Source organism: Anabrus simplex, chromosome X (genome assembly GCF_040414725.1).
Source record: "Anabrus simplex isolate iqAnaSimp1 chromosome X, ASM4041472v1, whole genome shotgun sequence".
Lineage (NCBI taxonomy): Eukaryota > Metazoa > Arthropoda > Insecta > Orthoptera > Tettigoniidae > Anabrus > Anabrus simplex.
In genome coordinates, this window is record NC_090279.1 from 161,518,838 (window position 1) to 161,538,261 (window position 19,424).

General features: G+C 39.5%; 1 protein-coding gene across 1 annotated transcript in view; it reads right to left on the bottom strand.

The window, feature by feature from the left end:
- The window catches only part of sti (sticky), a 252,717-nt gene that overhangs the window by 76,157 nt on the left and 157,136 nt on the right, over positions 1 to 19,424 (bottom strand). The window contains exons 23-25 of the mRNA XM_068230935.1: positions 8,894 to 9,101; positions 6,616 to 6,840; positions 3,746 to 3,893 (exon numbers count right to left, since the gene is read on the bottom strand). Coding sequence (XP_068087036.1) covers positions 3,746 to 3,893; positions 6,616 to 6,840; positions 8,894 to 9,101 — 581 coding nt within the window. The remainder of the gene's footprint in view (positions 1 to 3,745; positions 3,894 to 6,615; positions 6,841 to 8,893; positions 9,102 to 19,424) is intronic.

Here is a 19,424-nt window from a genome sequence, read left to right on the forward strand (position 1 = left end):
TGCAACACTTGGTCTTTATTCTTCATTAGGTCCCGCACTGTTGTCACACCCACATCAAACTCTGATGCTAAAAATGAGACTAGTTCACTTTTCTTTAACCGTCTGATTATATTAACTTTATTTTGTATGGTTAAAACTACATGGGGTTTTTTTACTGCAGATTTTGATCTCAACATTTCTCGGCTGTTAGAACGGAAAATAAATGTTCAACTTCATCAGTCACTCTCACATTTTCTTACTTTGCACTACAGTACAGAATGTAGCCTACCTGTCTACTGATAGTGGAGGTTGACTATGACGGACCACTAGGCTGGTTTCTGATTCCTGTGCATTGTGAAATATTTACGATGCAGTAGCCTGTGGTGAAAATATTTAACCTTGACAGAGAACGATATGAAAGATCTACGTATGGTACTCAGAGATGTTACACGCTACCAAATAAGTTGTAGGGATCATTCTGAAGCAGAAATGACAAGCATACTGTACTCTACGCTCCATGGGCTGGGAGAGGGCATATTACAGTACATTATTCATTAACAATGGAATGGATAATAAAGTTTGTGACTGTTGAATATGAATAGCATCTCTCTTCTTTTGTAACAGTTAAAAGTTAAATAATTTTACACAAGATAAAATTACATAGTAAAAATATGTATGAAGTCATGTCTCCAATGCTGATTGCTGGTGTATGCGCGTGTACGTACAGTACCCCAACTTGGCAGGTTCGATCCTAGCTCAGTCCGGTGGTATTTAAAGGTGCTCAAATACGTCAGCCTTGTGTCGGTAGATTTACTGGCACGTAAAAGAACTCCTGCGAGACAAAATTTCGGCACCTCGGCGTCTCCGAAAACCGTCAAAGTGGTTTGTAGGACATAAAACCAATAACATTATTATTATTATTATTATTGTTATTATTATTGACATCAAGAGTACGCTCATTCAGGTTTGGAGCGACTGTACATTGCTTTGAAAAAAAAATCAAGATATTTTTTTTTTTGCGACGGATAATCCGCAGAATGGTTAATAGAGGTTTACTGTAGTTCACAAATATATTTATTCAAAATTAATATTGTCAGACGGAAGAACCTAACAGTTATAAATTAACTGAGTCTAAACTGATAAGAGATGGCTTCAAATATGTTTTCTTTCTCAGGTAGTTCATAATTGTTTTAAAATAAAAATTAACTTCAGCAGACTGAGGAACCTAACAGTTATAAATTACGACCAAGTCATCAACACGGAACTGCTTACTACATTTCACTCCCTGCCACTTTATACCTATCAGTAGATCGACGTAAACTAAGAACAGCAAAGGTGAAAGATTACAACAAAATGGAAGGGGCTCGTATACCACACCTGGGAAACTGGAGTTGGTCAACGATGATGATGATGTTGATATATAGAGCAAAATGTAGCTTCCACCTAAGTCCCAGCCTCATCCACAGCTGTGACAATATGGAAGCTGTTGTGGTATGGTCGATGCGGAGTAATGCCATTTGGAGCAGTGGTTTTTTTCTTTTAATGGCGACGATGGGATAGGAAAGGCCTAAGAGTGGGAAGGAATCATCGCTGGCCTTAATTAATGTACAGCCCCGGCATTTGCCTGGTGTGAAATTGGAAAACCACGAAAAACCATCTTCAGGGCTGCCGACAGTGGGCTCGAACCCACTATCTCTTGGATGCAAGCTCACAGCTGCGCGCCCCTACCCGCACGGCCAACTCACCCCATCGTCCGAGTTTTACGAAAGAGCAGGTCAGGGCCAGTCATTCTGCAATAGAGCTGTCGAGCCCGATGAGGAAAGGAATGGTCAAACTCCCTCGCTCTTTATCATACTTTGTACGTCTTATTATGGCCTTGGCATTGGAGTTTGCAGTTTTCCTATAACTGTATAACCTTTGGTGGTGCGTTTTGAGGATCTAGCCTCCCTGTGGGCTGAAGTCTTAACAGACTGGCTTTATTTAATAAGAATGCTAGCATATTTCTTCTATGTAGGCATTCCCACATTTTGACCCTTTATACAACGTCAGAGGTATTTTCAGGGTCCACAAAAACAAAGAAGAATGCTTTTCTCCCAGTATTTCTCCAAGACTATCCTGATTTTTTCAATCAAATCTGTTGTTGTCCTGTTATTTCTGAAGGTACGCAGTTCCTCTTCAAGTTTTATAAATCCCAATATACTGTATTTCTCTGAATCCAAGACGACAGGTTTTTTCCCCTCAGAATTTCATGTGAAAAATCAATGGTCGTCTTACATTTGCGACCTAACAGTAATGAACACTACTGGCAGCTACCACTGTAACCATGCTTCTTCACTTCAACCTTCCACGTGCGCAAACGAAACTCAATGACTTTAGACATCCGTCGCGTCTTTATTAAGCCTATAAATCGCTAGCCATGGCAGCCGGTTGTACAGTGCCTCCGTGTAACGTCACTGGTTCTCGGAAAATAGTTGAGAGAATGATGTTTTACTAGCCTCTACAAAGCATTTATCAAATCCACAGAATGGATTCAAAACATCTCTTGAGCAAACTGCAAGGTCGAGTCGACCATAATGTATTTCCAAGCCCCAGCTGTGCAAGAAATATCATTCAAATTGGAATAGCAAGGATGTGGCCCTTCGAATTTTTACAAAGGCCATGAATACTCAGTGGCAGTGGCGTCTACTGTACCTGAATGTGCCGCGCTGATCACCGGGAACTGGCGGTTTGCTTCTACAAATCTATTCGTCTGCGACTTCAAGTTTATTTATAATCTTCATATATTATTTGATAGTGTTGTGACTTTGTGCCTGACAGAGTGTGAAACTGACCCATTTCTCCAATATTCATAAACATTGTGTAATTTCGCCTACTTGTTTTTACGGCTGACGATGACCTGGACTAGGGTCGAAACCGGTCCCATTTAAATAAGAATGTAATTACTACATTTCTTTCTTTTATGTATTGAATTGGTTGAACTTCAATTATTTAATTTTTAATACTGTACCTGACACTTAGTAAAAGTACCGTAACAGATTTATAGACAACAGGTATATTTTCATTATGGATCATTGTATTGTAGACACACGTGGAACAGGTATTGCCGGCAAACTTTTAACAGGTTCACATCGATATTATGACGCCAATTTTAAGTTAATGGTTATTAAACACGCGGAAATAAATGATAATTGTGCAGCCACAAGAAAATACGGCATAACTAAAGCCAATGATCAGTGCTGGTGTGAAGACAAAGATAGTCTAAAATGCATACTGTAAAAGAAAGGCATTCAGTAGTCCACAACAAGGACGCTTTAAAAAAGTCAAACATGAAATTGTGAGATATGTGTACAAAGACGCAAGGTCAGAATGGCCATAACATGAATGTGATACGAATGCGGGTTCGCAAAGAGGAATTCCCTGAACTTTCAAAGGCAGTATCAGATACCTCTAATGAAAATGATTAAGGAAGTAGGTAGGACATACATGGTACTTGTGTGTGATTACTTTTTCTCATAAAACTTTGAAATTTGTTATAAATAACAATATGATTTCACAAAGCACATTTTAAGCCTGATTTAATCTTTCTAAAAGAAAAAGAGGGGGTTATCTTGGATACAGAGAAATATGGTATGTCAAACACTATTAGCCTCTGCATAGCAAACAGGAAATAGTACATTATAAAATGCTGCATGGAAGATTCCTGAAGTATAGTAAAAACGATGAATATTAAAACAGAAAATAAAGCACTTTTCAATATATACAATACCTGCTATCATGATTACAATACTGAGAGAATGAATTACAGCCAACTGGTAGACATGAGTTACACCAAAGATGTGGACTGGAGTGGCATCCTCTGCTTTTTTCAACATTCTCAGTGAGTAAAGGCCTTCTTCTGCTCCCAACACCAACAGCTAATGGAAAATAAGGGAGAAAAACCATTTACTTAAATATATTTCTTGTCTTTGACATGTATTTGTACTTAATTATACCCATTCTATTGCATATAAATAATGTACAATTTAGGATATCATTTATCAGTTTGGGCTTGACTTGTGTTGTGTGCTTTGCTTCCTACCACTTATATATTCACTTTTTTCTTATTTCCTCTTTCCTTCTGTCTTGTATTTATTCATAGTTTTCCTTATCTAACAACCCCCAGTCCCCTCCCATCAAAAAGGAAGATCTTTCATGAATAGCCCCCAAGGAGTGTGAATCTTTGCTCTTCAGATGACACTGTACAAAAAATGAGCTACAATGTGGATCTGGGCGACCTAGGAATCATTATGAGAGATCTATGAATTTGGCAATGTGTATTGATGAGTTCTTCATTGATGTGTTTCACATTTGTCCTTTCCTTTCTTCTCTACTGTTCCTGCTATCCACATAATCTGTCATTGCATTTATCCTTTGCACGTGTTCCTACCCACTACCCAGTTGCCTGTCCTTGACGTAAGTGTGCAGGTAACGAGGTAATAAAATATCTTACCACATTACATAGGATGCCCAACAGAAAATTATCTGAATGAGTTTGTGTAATTTATTTCTACTGAAGCATTACTGAATTTGGTAGCAAATATTTACAGTGTTTGTTCCATTTATCAAAAAAATAAGACCCAGTGCCTGTGTTATATACACAATAAGGTAATCATGCAGATCCAGAATGATGATAAAAGATACAAAGTAACATAAAAGAAAAACAATTCAAAACAAAATACAAGACAGAGTTACTTAATTCATACATCATTATGTTAATGATTGTACAAGATATGCATAGAATCCTTGAAAAATTCATCTCCAAATAACTTTATGGGTTTATCAAATCCTAAGGAATGAGATCTAGCTTTCTAATCCTGTTTAAAATTTGAAACTGATGGGAATCGATCAGAAAATTCCTATTCTAACATTCTGATTACACAAACCCAGTCTTCATCACTGGTTCTTTGTCAACAGAAAGGATGTCTCACATGTAAAAAAGACGAAACCCATTACCTCCCATGTGTAAGCAACCTGTGTTATATCTTCCAAATAGGTGACAAATATGTGATGAGAAACGGAACACCTGAACAATATCCTAAATAATGAGAAGTTCAGAAATTTCATGTGTATCAACACTTAAATGCCACCATTTCACTAGCTGACAATGGAGCACTCTCAAACGTATTGTGTAGTAAAACATTTAAAAAAAACTTTTGACTGGTAGCAGTTTTAATTATTCATGAAGAATTAATTTACAGTTAAGGACAAGGCCTACATAAAAAAACGTGATTATGTTCAAGATTTCAAACAATTTTAATTTAAGGGTCATACCATTGATGGACAATTACTTTCTGTGATACAAAACAACAACAATATAAGGTAGCATTGCACGGATGTGAATACTCCGCACATACTTTCCTAAAGTTGGCAGCAAAAAAATGCAGGTGTGCGCATTATTCGGGATAAGGCTGTTACTGTTCTCGTAATACCTGAATCCCATGATACTATGGCGTTGCACATGAGGTCGGTTACCTTGTTAGAAGAGAGGTGTGAATCATGTGTTAAGTATGACTGCAAGTGCAATAAATTCTAGTTATTGTTTGTTCACTGCTAAGGAACAGGTTTAAGTTATTGAAGATGCAAAGAATATTTAAAATCATGCAGCAGGAAGAAAGTATGATATCAGGAAAAGTTCTACAGTATTTGCAACTGGCAACAAAGAAAAGCTCAAATGGTAAACGCTGGGTGTTTTGCGGCCAGAGAGCTTTAGCTATCGCCAAGGACAAGGAGCCAAACATTACGGGCTCATGCTAGCCAGGGCTCACTAATAAGAGTCTTTAATCGGAATGGATTGAGCTTCTGCCGGCCCAGCGGTGTAGGGGTAGCGTGCCTGCCTCTTACCCGGAGGCCCCCGGTTCGATTCCCGGCCAGGTCAGGGACTCTTACCTGCATCTGGGGACTGGTTCGAGGTCCACTCAGCCTATGTGATTACAATTGAGGAGCCATCTGATGGTGAGATGGTGGCCCCTGTCTAGAAAGCCAAGAATAACGGCTGAGAGGACCCGTCGTGCTGACCACACGACACCTCGTAATCTGCAGGCCTTCAGGCTGAGCAGCGGTCGCTTGGTAGGCCATGGCCCTTTCGGGCTCTTGCGCCATGGGGTTTGGTTTACACTGAGCTTCTAGAGGAAAACTAGCATCGTACAGCAGTTACTAGGTGATTACAATTCTTATTGCTGTATGATAAATTTGTGCAGGGACCATAGTTTCACAAACTGGCAATGTGGAACGGATACCAGTCTCTTTTGAACTGAGGAGGGTGAGGGAGAAGATTATGATGCATTGTTTTAAAATGAACTGAAATATATACAGGAATGTAAGGTTCATTTCTTGTAAATAAAATATAAGCTAACATTTTTTACTTTTCTTTTAGAGTTTAATCTTAAAATGGTTCATTCCCTTGGCTCAGGGACTGAGTACTTGTGTTGTCTCCAACATTCCTTCAACTCACACATCATACAAAATCCTATCATGCACCACAAAACACTCAGTTTCCAATAAGCAACACACACTGTCCACCCCTGTAGGAGGGTTTGTCATACAAGGGCTGCACAAGGCTAGGAATAGCCACATTAAATTCTAACTGAAAATATTTACCTGGTCAGTGAGCTGTAGGCAGCAGTTGAGGTCCACAGCTTTCTCCTTGCTCAATCTGAGTACCAGCTGTCCCTTGTACCTCTGGCTAGGATTCCCCATAATCTTGTGCTGACCCTGCACAACAGCCTCTAGAGCCTGCACCCACTTCTGCTTGTCAGGGAAGCTAAGTGCCATAATGAGCATCGAGCTACCTGGCCAGCATGTCGTGCGAGGAGACACTTCCACCTGACAAAATAGCAGCCATTGTGTAACCACTTAAATAATTAAATACTAGTAACGGGACAGAACAAACAAGTCTCTAATCAAATCGTATAAAGGTAGAAAATTGAAAAGGAGCACGCCATAGGATGAACACAATAACAGGTCAGTGTAGGAGGAGGAAGCAATAGAAATAGAAAGAAGATGAAGATGAAGACAAACATGAAAACAGGAAAGTACAATCTCCACATCTTTATATACTGCCAACTTCCAAAACAGGAGCTGCCAAAAAATATGTACACACTCTTTAACAAAAGAAAACTTTGTAAGCACTAAATTTAATAACAGTGTTACCACAATTTAACAACAGAAAACTTTGTAAGTACTAAATTTAATAAATTTAAGAGGTCTCTATATCTTCCCTTGTATAAAAACTAGAAAAAGCCTGACTGGTAACCATGATCATTAAGGCGTCCAGTCTATATGGTCTGACACCGTGGTTAGCTAATTCAGGTCTCAGTGGTCGAAAAAATTATCACCATCAGAATGGTGGCTGGCAGGCTAGGAAAGATGATGGTATACAATTTCTAATCACTAGACTGCAAGCCAAAAGCCTCGATTCAACTTCAAACTCTCTGTAGTGTTCATATGGAGTGAGGTCATATAATGCTGTTGATGGTGACCATCTGGCAGATAGGGACGTTAAACCTTGAGCAGACCCCTAGGTGCTACTCGACAAGAGTAGGTAATGTGCCTGCACTGGGTTTCACCCTCACCCTTCCTCATATTATATACCATGTCATTCATTTAATCTCATTAATTCCTCTGATGATGTTGACGTCAAGAAGGGTTTCTGGTCGTAAAAATAAAAATGCTACAAAGATTCATCTCACTTCATACCCGGCCCATACGGAAACGGGGCAATAGTTGGACACACAATCAAAATGAACAAAAATATAACTGATTTTAAACAGGAATGTCTGAAGTATCTACTCAAATAGCTTTCAAGGTTAGATGGCACAACAGTGAGTGGCAAGCGCATCTGCCGTATTGTGATGAAATCCGAGTTTATTACTTGGTAAAATGAGTATGAATCGGGACTACAATGTGATAACACGTACCACGAGGAGTAGTTTGTTTTGTCTACATGACATCTAGCAAAATCTGTGATAATATTTGTTAGAAAACTTGACTAGACTCGTGATAAGTTACGAAATAGTTGAGAATTTTGTGAAAATTTCCAAAATAACTCGATATCTTAATCTGAAGAAGGTCCAAGTCTACTGCAAATGAAAACAAGTAGACAGAATGACTCAAGAGAACCGAACAAGCCCAAGACGTCTGAGGCTGGGCGTAAGAGAGCAACCGAGTACGTCTAACTTACTGTCCCCTTCTAGCCTAAGGGAACAGATAAGGACAAAAACATAGGAACAATATGTAACAGAGTCACTGGACAGATTGAGTTCATAATATTCACAAGATGAGAGCCTAGCAAAAAATACCCAGCTCTCTAAAAACCTAAACTCCATGCATCCCCTTCTTTCCCACACCCACCTAAACTCACATGATGTGGTTACGACACAGCCCCTGCCAATTTTTAAGATCAATAATAATCTTTATCGTGTTGTCTGGTCTCTTCTTTACTGTGTTCATTTGGGTTTCGTCTTATTCCACACTTCCCAGATCAAGAATTAAGATCTGTCAAGATGGCTCCTCAATGACTGTTGATGTTCACCGTCCTGATGAATTTCAAAAGCAGAAGCAGAAACAAGCTTGTTAGGGGCAGAGGAGAAATATATACAAACTGGGATTATTGAGGAGACAGTCCACATGTATAAAGATGTTGAGATTGTTCTTGTCTGAGAAATGGCATCAGATCCAAATGCTTACATGTAGTAGCCAATTCATACAAAACCTTGTTTGACTTAACACAATACACTTCGCTACTTGAGCAACAAAGTAAGAGAATATCGGCTTCATAATTAGAAAGGAGAAGTAAGCTTAATAATCTCCAACGTTGTGAGGTCTGGTTCTTCCCTACTCCTATAAATAATCCACTGATAAGATGACCTTCACAAACCTTGAGAATATACGGCAGGTCTGACTTCGCAGTATTTACTACATCCGAGTAGGGAACAGCACTGAGTACGCTGGTAGTTCCTTCTGGTGGACATACTTCAAAAGTACTGACAGGAACAGCATCCTTGCTGGTAGGCTGGGTGTCGAACACTTCAAGAACCGAGCCTTGTAGACGCAGGTAATTTCGCTCCCAGCCGGAACGGTTCCGTCTAAACAAGAAACACAAAGATTACTTACCCTAGCAATAAGCAGATACTTGAAAATCACTGATGTAGTATACACGATGGAAGAGAACACAAAAATGTATGAATATATCTCTAACAGGGTGTCTGAAAAATTCGAAGAAACAAAATTCATGACTTATTCATGATATCTTTTTAAACTGTGCTGGCCCTGCGTTCAAGGGGTAGTGAGCCTGCCTCTTACCCAGAGGCCCTGGGTTCGGATCCTGCCAGGACAGGGATTTTCACCTGAAACTGAGGGCTGGTCCGAGGCCCACTCAGCTAACATGATTACAATTGAGAAGTTATCTGACTGAGGTAGCTGCCCCAGTCGGGAAGGCCAACAATAACATCTGAGAGGCTTCATCATGCCTACCATGCATCACCTCATAACCTGTAGGCCTTTGAGCTGACCAGCAGTCATATGATAGGCCAAGGCATGTCAGGGCTGCTGCAGCAAGGTTTTTTAAAATATCTGAATGGTTATGTAGACCAAAGGTATCCACGAAATGTCACTTTAATATTTGTCCCAAATGGAACATAATAATTGCTTTTACACAAATAAAGTGAAAAATCTGTGGTAAATTAAGAAATACCGTCATTACTAGAGAAATATCTATACATACTTACGGGCTGTAGACAGGACTCCCTTATGTTGCATTCTGCTGCCCATGCTGTCTTTTGTTTCTTTCTTGAGGCCCAGGCCTAGCACCGACGAATGGGAGTGCTATGTCTGTGAATTTCATTATCTTTGTCCATATGACTAGCGCGGGCAGTTCAAACAGCATGATCCCTGGCCCAATAAATATATTACTTTTTTGTTGAAAGGAAAATAGCATGATTCCTGGACCAATAAATATATCATTTAATGAATAAGTTAGAGCACAAAACGAATAAGCAACATGAAGAAAACGACACCTAATTAATTCAAACAACTTCAGTGAGCAAGGTAGTAAAGTATGTATCCATATTATTCCCTCCAAGTAAAATAATTCGTACTACTGTATTTCTTAATTTACAGCTGATTTTACACTTTGAGTAAAATTATTATATTCCATTTGGGACAAATATTACAGTGACATTTCGTGGATACCTTTTGTCTACATAACCTATCTGAATAATTTATTCTTTTTCAGATGCATAAGTGGCAGAGTGTTTGCCACTTCAGACTTACAATGTGGGGCCCTAGGCACGAGACTCCCAAGTATTTTAAATTTTCACAAGTTACAAAACAAGTCCATTTCACAATTTTTGGTAGACACCTTACCAGTTGACCACAAAAGCACTGCTCTAAAAATTTACATAGTTAAAAAACCATTGTTTTTCATTAAACTATCCCCTACCTAAAAGATGGTTTAGATTAAAACTGAAAAGAAGGTATAAAATAGTATTCATGTGTAATTATTAATTTATATTACTAATTATTTATGGCAAAACAATACCAAAATGACAAGTACATGAACTTCTGTTTCTTCTTATGTCAGTAACAATACTACTTTTCTAAACAAAAATATTCAACTTTAATCTACAATTGGAAACGGCCATTTTTGGAAATATTCAATTATCAACACAACAATAAACATTGTATCTCCAATGGGGGAGCATTTTTTGAACGGAGAAATGATTTCTCCTTTAGCAGGTTAGCAAACTTGATTTGCTAACTCGGCGGGGCCACACAGTTTGGTCTGCCTGCTAAGCAGAGTCCTGGAGGGGCGTGCCATTCCAGCTGATGAGTCCAAATGGCACGTCTGGACGAAACTCTGCATAATGCACACGGCCTAACCACCCAAAAGCTGGTTCTATTGCTGTGATTTTAAGATCTGCGGCTGTGAAAGCATTTTTTGACAATAAACATATACATTCTTGTAACTTGACAATAATGTAACATTATGAAAAGGAACACAAATAGGACAAACACACAACAGAACTGTATGGGGAAAAGGCACGGGTGGCCCAGATTGGTTGCGCAGTAGATGTTAGTTTTCCCTCGTCCTGCTCGTGACGTCATCACAGGAGCACCGTGACTGTGTAGCATACAACCGCATGTGTATCTCATTTCATTGTTTATATATGTCTGTCTTATAAAGAAAGGATTTCCACGTAATAACTATACGTAATTTCTTTCCGTATATTGCTGTTGGTTTATACAGTGGCCTACTGTATTATGCAGAGAGAGAGAGAGAGAGAGAGAGAGAGAGAGAGAGAGGGAGAGAGAGAGAGAGAGAGAGAGAGGGAGAGAGAGAGAGAGAGACTCTCTCTCTCTCGTAGTTCGTTTCTGTGAGATCTCTGTTAAGTTGCTGTGTTTCGTGCAGTGAGGTACACTTATTTTCTTTTCGTTAGTTGCGTGAACAGTGTAATAGTAGCTGGAGTGAAATTTATGTGTTCATTGTACAGTATCATTGCGATAGAAAACTGTGCCGTTAATGATTCACCGACCGAGCTTGATAGCTGCAGTCGCTTAAGTGCGGCCAGTATCCAGTAATTTGGCGATAGTGGGTTTGAACCCCACTGTCGGCAGCCCTGAAGATGGTTTTCCGTGGTTTCCCATTTTCACACCAGGCAAATCGGTTTTAGGAAAGGTTATTCCACTGAAGCTCAACTTGTAGGATTCCAGCAAGATATAGCAGATATCTTGGATTCTGGAGGTCAAATGGACTGTATCGCGATTGACATGTCTAAAGCATTTGATAGGGTGGATCATGGGAGACTACTGGCAAAAATGAGTGCAATTGGACTAGACAAAAGAGTGACTGAATGGGTTGCTATATTTCTAGAAAATAGATCTCAGAGAGTTAGAGTAGGTGAAGCTTTGTCTGACCCTGTAATAGTTGAGAGGGGAGTTCCTCAGGGCAGTGTTATCGGACCTTTATGTTTTCTTATATATATAAATGATATGAGTAAAGGAGTGGAATCGGAGCTAAGGCTTTTTGCGGATGATGTTATTCTCTATAGAGTGATAAATAAGTTACAAGATTGTGACCAACTGCAACGTGACCTCGAAAATATTGTGAGATGGACAGCAGGCAATGGTATGTTGATAAATGGGGCTAAAAGTCAGGTTGTGAGTTTTACAAATAGGAAAAGTCCTCTCAGTTTTAATTACTGTGTTGATGGGGTGAAAGTTCCTTTTGGGGATCATTGTAAGTATCTAGGTGTTAATATAAGGAAAGATCTTCACTGGGGTAATCACATAAATGGGATTGTAAATAAAGGGTACCGATCTCTGCACATGGTTATGAGGGTGTTTAGGGGTTGTAGTAAGGATGTAAAGGAGAGTGCATATAAGTCTCTGGTAAGACCCCAACTAGAGTATGGTTCCAGTGTATGGGACCCTCAACCAGGATTACCTGATTCAAGAACTGGAAAAAATCCAAAGAAAAGCAGCTCGATTTGTTCTGGGTGATTTCCGACCAAAGAGTAGCGTTACAAAAATGTTGCAATGTTTGGGTTGGGAAGAATTGAGAGAAAGAAGAAGAGCTGCTCGACTAAGTGGTATGTTCCGAGCTGTCAGCGGAGAGATGGCGTGGAATGACATTAGTAGACGAATAGGTTTGAATGGCGTCTATAAAAGTAGGAAAGATCACAATATGAAGATAAAGTTGGAATTCAAGAGGACAAACTGGGGCAAATATTCATTTATAGGAAGGGGAGTTAGGGATTGGAATAACTTACCAAGGGAGATGTTCAATAAATTTCCAATTTCTTTGAAATCATTTCGGAAAAGGCTAGGAAAGCAACAGATAGGGAATCTGCCACCTGGGCGACTGCCCTAAATGCAGATCAGTATTGATTGATTGATTGATTGAAAGCTGGGACTGTACCTTAATTAAGGCCACAGACGCTTCCTTCCCATTCCTAGGCCTTTCCTGTCCCATCATCGCCATAAGACCTATCTGTGTCGGTGCGACGTAAAGCAAATAGCAAAAAGAAAAAAAGAAGAAGATTCACCGCAATCTACAGCGACACCTGATTGTTCAGCAGAGGGTTTTCGGTACCTCGCCGGCTACATCGCCGACCGTGAAAGAAAATATGACAGGTCAATGCGAAGTCCCACTGGGGAAATGCTTTCCATTTCTTCTGGTACAGCCCCTGTGGGATGGATAGAAATGTTATCTCGGGGAGGTCTACTCGTTCCATCGTTAGAATGGTAAACCAAATAAAGGAATTTGAGTTAATTTTCAGGGACACTCACGGACGTGCTGAACTGTGACACATACCTAATATTATTCGCAAAGTGTGTCAAATAATTCGCAGTAAATTCCCCGCTGTACCACCAGAAATATTTAAAATGTGTGTTAGAACGAGAATATTTATACGCATACGACAAATGAACATTCGGACAAGAACTGAAAAATCCATAGCAGCTCATCGGCGAAAGGCACGACAGTGGATTTCATCTTCAAAAGCAACCACTTCATGGCATTTAATCTCACAGGTAGGGCTGTGTTCTAATGAAGTGCTATCTATGCGGAGCCTCCGTGGCCCAGACGGCAGCGCGTCGGCTTCTCACCACTGAATACCGTGGTTCAAATCCCGGTCACTCCATGTGAGATTTGTCCTGGTCAAAGTGGAGGTGGGACAGGTTTTTCTCCGGGTACTCCGGTTTTCCCTGTCATCCTTCATTCCAGCAACACTCTCCATTAACATTTCATAGCATTTATCAGTCATTAATAAATCACTTTGGGAGTGGCGACCCCATTGTAATAATAGCCTATATGTGGTTCATTCACTACATCCCTGACCCGGTCAGAGACTGGAAAACAGGCTGTAGGTTTTCCAGGACTATCTATGCATGGTTTTGAATATAAACTTACTTTTGCTGCTGTTATAATATGTGTTAAGCTTTAAACTTGATACCTGCGGAAGTGAGTCAGTATATCGTAGGTTAACATACGGTAGTTCATCACGGAATTTCTGCTGTAAAGATTTAGTATGACAAAGATTTCATATCTCTAAATATTTATGTTTACAGATTTGAAAATGCGCAACCTTCCTCAAACTAAATAAAGGAACTTGGAAATGTTAATAAATTTCAAGCGTTGGTTAGTGTGCCGTCACGTTTACGCCTTATTCGTAATGGAAATCATGAAAAGTTACTATGCTGTACTCTTTTTCTATCTTATAATTGCAGTAATCTTTATGTCTGGTCTGCAATTAGTTCTGAGAAACTGTAATATTTGCTGATATGAGATTCCTACTGATTTGCACGCTCTGGGCTCGGCTGCTTTGCTCCTGCTGTAACGTCATTTCGTTAACCAATAGCAGCTCGGCTCGCGTTGGGCCCAACCTTTAGTAATGTTTAAGAACCTTGGGGAAAAGGAGCAACAGAAACAGGAGAAAAGAACAAGGACAATTTCTGCATCTTCATACACTGCTGTCTTAAGCATCAATCAGTCACTACTGATCTGCATTTAGAGCAGTAGCCCAGGTGGCAGATTCCCTATATGTTATTTTCCTAGCCTCTATCAGCTACAATATTCACTAAATATTCCTAATAAGTATGCTGGCCAAGACAACCCAGGGCCAAATAAGAAATGCGGTAATACGAGAAATATAATAGGTGGCCCATCAACGAGTGTTGATGCCCTCCTGATGAAGCTGGGAAGCAGAAAAGAGCACATCACAGGCAGAGAGGAGATTGGTATAGAAGAACAGGGATTGATGAGAAGAGAGTATATCTATTTAAAGATTCCGAGCTGTCAGTGGAGAGATGGCGTGGAATGACATTAGTAGACGAATAACTTTGAGTATGTATGTTGGGTATTGAGTTTGAGGGCTGGTCTGATCCTCTACAGCTCCACCGACAGCTGTCATACATGGCTTAGGAGTCACTAAAGAGGCATATTAGGGAAATGAGGAGTGAGGTAGTTTCCCGTTGTTTTCCTCACTGGGCCAGAAGTTATTACACATCAGTCTCCCAAGCCCACTGAAATGCATGCACCAACCGACCCTATGAGCGATATTTCCACACCATTCATAACAGGGACTGGCTGCATAAGGAACGGAATAAGGCATAAGGAATTGCTCATGCCTTGGTCACTTAAATGATTGCAAAGAAATTGGAAATTTACTGAACATCTCCCTTGGCAAGTTATTCCAATCCTTAACTCCCCTTCCTATAAACGAATAGTTGCCCCAATTTGTCCTCTTGAATTCCAACTTTATCTTCATATTGTGATCTTTCCTACTTTTAAAGACACCACCCAAACTTATGCCTTTGCTGGTGGGATGTAGTGTTTAGAGTGCACTCTGTCTTCTGGTATGGGCTAGAATAAATTTGTTGCTTTCATTGACCTGTCTCAGTCTCATCCTTGGCTTTGAAAATATGAAAGTGACCAAAAAATGTTTGTCATATTTATTTTCATATTTTAATACATTTTTAGGTCATAAATGTTTGCATATTTCTAACATTTTTAGGTCATAAACATCCGGGCCATAATCATCACTTCTACTACTCCTAAATGATAAATCAAGTGTTTCCTGTTTTAATGTTTTTTGTTATCATCGCCTAAATTGTAAAAATTCAGCATCCTTGTGGTCATTCACTCTGTGAACTGATGTAATTTGAGAAATATACATAAAACAATGTAATTGATGAGGAAATAATCAGTCTTTATATGAAGATGGTAATGTGCCTTGTCTTTTTGTTTTGTGTTTTCATCTCGTTGCTTTTCATCTCGTTGCTTCCTCTATCTACATTAGCCAGTCAGGGCGTTTCTTCTTTGTATATGTTCGTGTCTTGCTTCCTAAGAGCAATAAAATGAACAGAACAAACTCCACATCTTTCTACATTATCACTGTGTATATCCTGCTAAACAATCACACTGTATATAATGAAGATCAGTGAAGAAGAAGAGAGGAATGGGCAAGAGTGAAGAGGGAGAAGTGGTGGGAAGACAAGAGGAGATGGAGAGGCTTATGTTCGAAGTAGACCTAGTCAACAGTTCAAAACTGCATATGATGATGATGATGATCCCTAAGTGAGCATCAATGCCCACCTTCCTCCTGCCCTAATTTTATAGCAAGACAGACAAAGTTCCAGGAACCACATGTGCTGTTTAAGAATTGGAAAGGAACAAACAACTTTCAAGTGTTTGCCCTATTGTGTGTTCCTTTTCTTGCTTCTATCTCACTATATCGATCGTCTCATTCCAAAAGTAAGACATCTCAAAGAAGCTAGTTCTGAGTTATATGAGATTGAAGGTTTATACGCCTCTATAAAATCAGACATTCTTGGTAGCTTCTTATTCTTTTATCTTTTCCAGCCACTGTAGACTTAAGACATAGCATACTGTTCCTGTTCAAAACTACTACAGTGAAATATCATTAGTACATTCCTCATTAACACGTTTCCCCGCTTAACATGTTGTAAATTTGAAGTCCCGACGACCATCGTATTAAATCTGTATAAAAAATCCCTCACTCAACACGTCATGGTTTTTCGCCTTTACCGCTTAGAACGATCATATATTCCCCAGACGTGAAAATGTTCTTTGTCATCCCTTGTGTACGAAATGTGATTTCCAACAGAGGTAAGAGCCCTTGCCATGGGTTGGTCAGAGAAAGTTGCGCGATAGGAGAAAATGACCTTGAATTCTCGAACACCGAGTATATTGTGCCTTCGAGGAGCAAGCTGTTAGCTTGGTAAAGATGAGTTTTACGTCACTGATTGGCAGCAAAGACTTTACACTAGTACAAGACAGGACAGTGCTAAGTTAAAGCACAGTAATAGATTCTACTGAGGCTAGGAGCGCTGAATTCAGTTTTCATGCTTTTTTTTCTTTCTTTTTTTTCCCAAAGCTGTCCAGTGTAACGTGCTACTGCCATAACCTCTCCATCGACGTTCTACGAGTTTCTGCAAACTTCGTCGCATGTACATCTCCACATACTCTACAATTTTTTGTTTCTACAAGACTATAATGCCATTATTATCTGCTCTGGTTATCAATACTTCTTCCTATCATTGGAATTACCTTACTTTGCTCACCTGTCGTTACCCTCCGACATTTCTCGACACACTGACTGCTGTCTTTCTGTCTGCCTCGCACCTACTACGTCATCTGCCATGTCACAGGATCTTTCTCGAATGAACTGGTCTTCGCTTCCGGGCGTGTATATATTGGACTGCTTGGCCCGTCTTGGGCAGACTGGCATCATCTTTTGTAAATAGTGTGTGTGTGTGTGTGTGTGTGTGTGTGTGTGTGTGTGTGTGTGTGTGTGTGTGTGTGTGTGTGTGGAGGGACTACGGACCTCGCTCGGCTTGCCGTGTGCTGCGCCATTTTCTTCCCTACCAGCTGATGGAGTTATTCTGAAAGGACTTTGGTGAGCTAAACATATCATTTACTAAACTTGTTTTGGAAACTTTAAAACTCGGCCTGTTTCGGCATTTTGAGTGATGGCATGCTATGAAAACTTTCAAGGCCTTGGTTTCGAGTCTAACTCCTTGCCACCTTCAAACTGATTAAGATTAATTGATTTTTAGTGCTGAACACTTGGTGATGTGGACTGAGCCTAAACATCGTCAAACAGAACTTTCACAACCTTAGACGATTCTGAAAAAAATCTATTGGCAGATCAAACATTCTCCAGCATTACGCAGTCAGAGTTTCCTTTCTTTTCATCCTCACTTATCCTTATTGTACTGATCCTCCTTTTTACCCTACCCTTTTCTCTTTTATTAGGTGTATATGCTTTTTATATTAGGGCGCCCTGTTTTTTTTTGTTTTTTTTTTTTGGTGTGGCCAAATATTTCTTGATCTTCATGGTAAAAGTGTACTTGTTCCCTCGAAATTTGATCAGATAATAATATTAATAATTATCTTTTGAGGTGATTGTGTGTGTGACACCTCTCTTTTCAAAATAATAATTGAGAAAACTGGTTTTGTGATCTAGTTCCATTATATGGTCGAGATTCACGCTGACACACTGTTCTATGTAACGATTTTTGTAATTTTGTCCAAACTTATCTGTGGGTTAGTCCCCTTTCGAAAACGTTTCCTCTAAAACGGGGACCCGAGCTATTTTGTCTTTGTAATCAATGCCTGGGATTTTTGCTCGGACTATATCTTCTTGGTTAACAAGGTGTATATTGTGATAAACTTTTTTCACCAATTTTATTGACCAAAAAAAAAGAGTTGTTCTTTCAAAGGTTTTGAAACTCTACATAAGAAATATATCATCTGAGATGATTATCTGTATAACTTTGGAAAAACTGTTAAAGCACGGACCTTGCATGGCAGTTCCTTTTTAATCTCTTGTATATATATTGGTCAATTTTATTCTGTAGGTTAGCTTAATTATCCCTTTGATACTTTCCTAAAATGTCCAGGGTATATTTGAGGATCTATTTTCTCCAAAAATGTTAGTGTGTACTGTATTCTCGTTAAAGCTGCTGTTTCCAATACACTTGGTCATCTAAAATTTTTTTGTAACGTGGTGTCCTTTTTTCTTGTTTGGTACCTACCATGGTAAACCTCTCCTACTATCCCCCCCCAGTACTGCTTCCGCTCACTCTGCTCCTTTCTTGTTTGATGTCATCGACTCTTCGGTGCAGTGTTGCCTATGCACAGACATCGTTTGGTAGTTTTTTCTTTCAACTGGGATGAAAAGATTAGTTTTGGAGAAAGCTCTCAAGATATCTTAACTATGTTGCACAATACGTCACACCAGTTGACATACATGGCTTATGGCTGTGAATCATCCGAAATTATGCATCACGGAAGTTACCGCCAAAAAATGTGCAACGGAAGTATAACTCTAGCTGCCATTGGTAGATGGTAATGACCGAGAAACATATCCATGATAATTTGCTTTTCTCAAAGGAAAAAGTGGTTTATTTTTGTTCTATGTTCTATGGAAAGGTCTTTGTAGTCAGTGAGATTGTTGAATAACCCATTGCGCTTGATTGTGCTTGTAGCCTCTTTTGCATTCCAATCAGAAGTTAGAAATTTATTTATTCACAATCATTATTTCCAACTTCGGAAACTTTCCTTCGTGCACTCGTTTTCTCGTTCCATTTCTAGTTTGCTTATACGCATTTTCAATTTTGTCTCAGTTGCCCACAATAGTGTTCAAGTAGAAGGTGCTAGTTTTAACGTTCGCGCCAACTCTACACACTTAAGATGTGGATTCCTGTCTACTTCTTGAAGGATTTTAATTTTTTCTTCATTAGTGAGCGGTTTCACGACCCTTTTCTTATCCATAGCTAGGCTACCACAAGACAGATACCGTATATACCGCGCTACTGAACTTCTCAGGATTATCCTATTAGTCCGTAAGTAAGCTGTCATGTGACAAATAATCACTTCACTT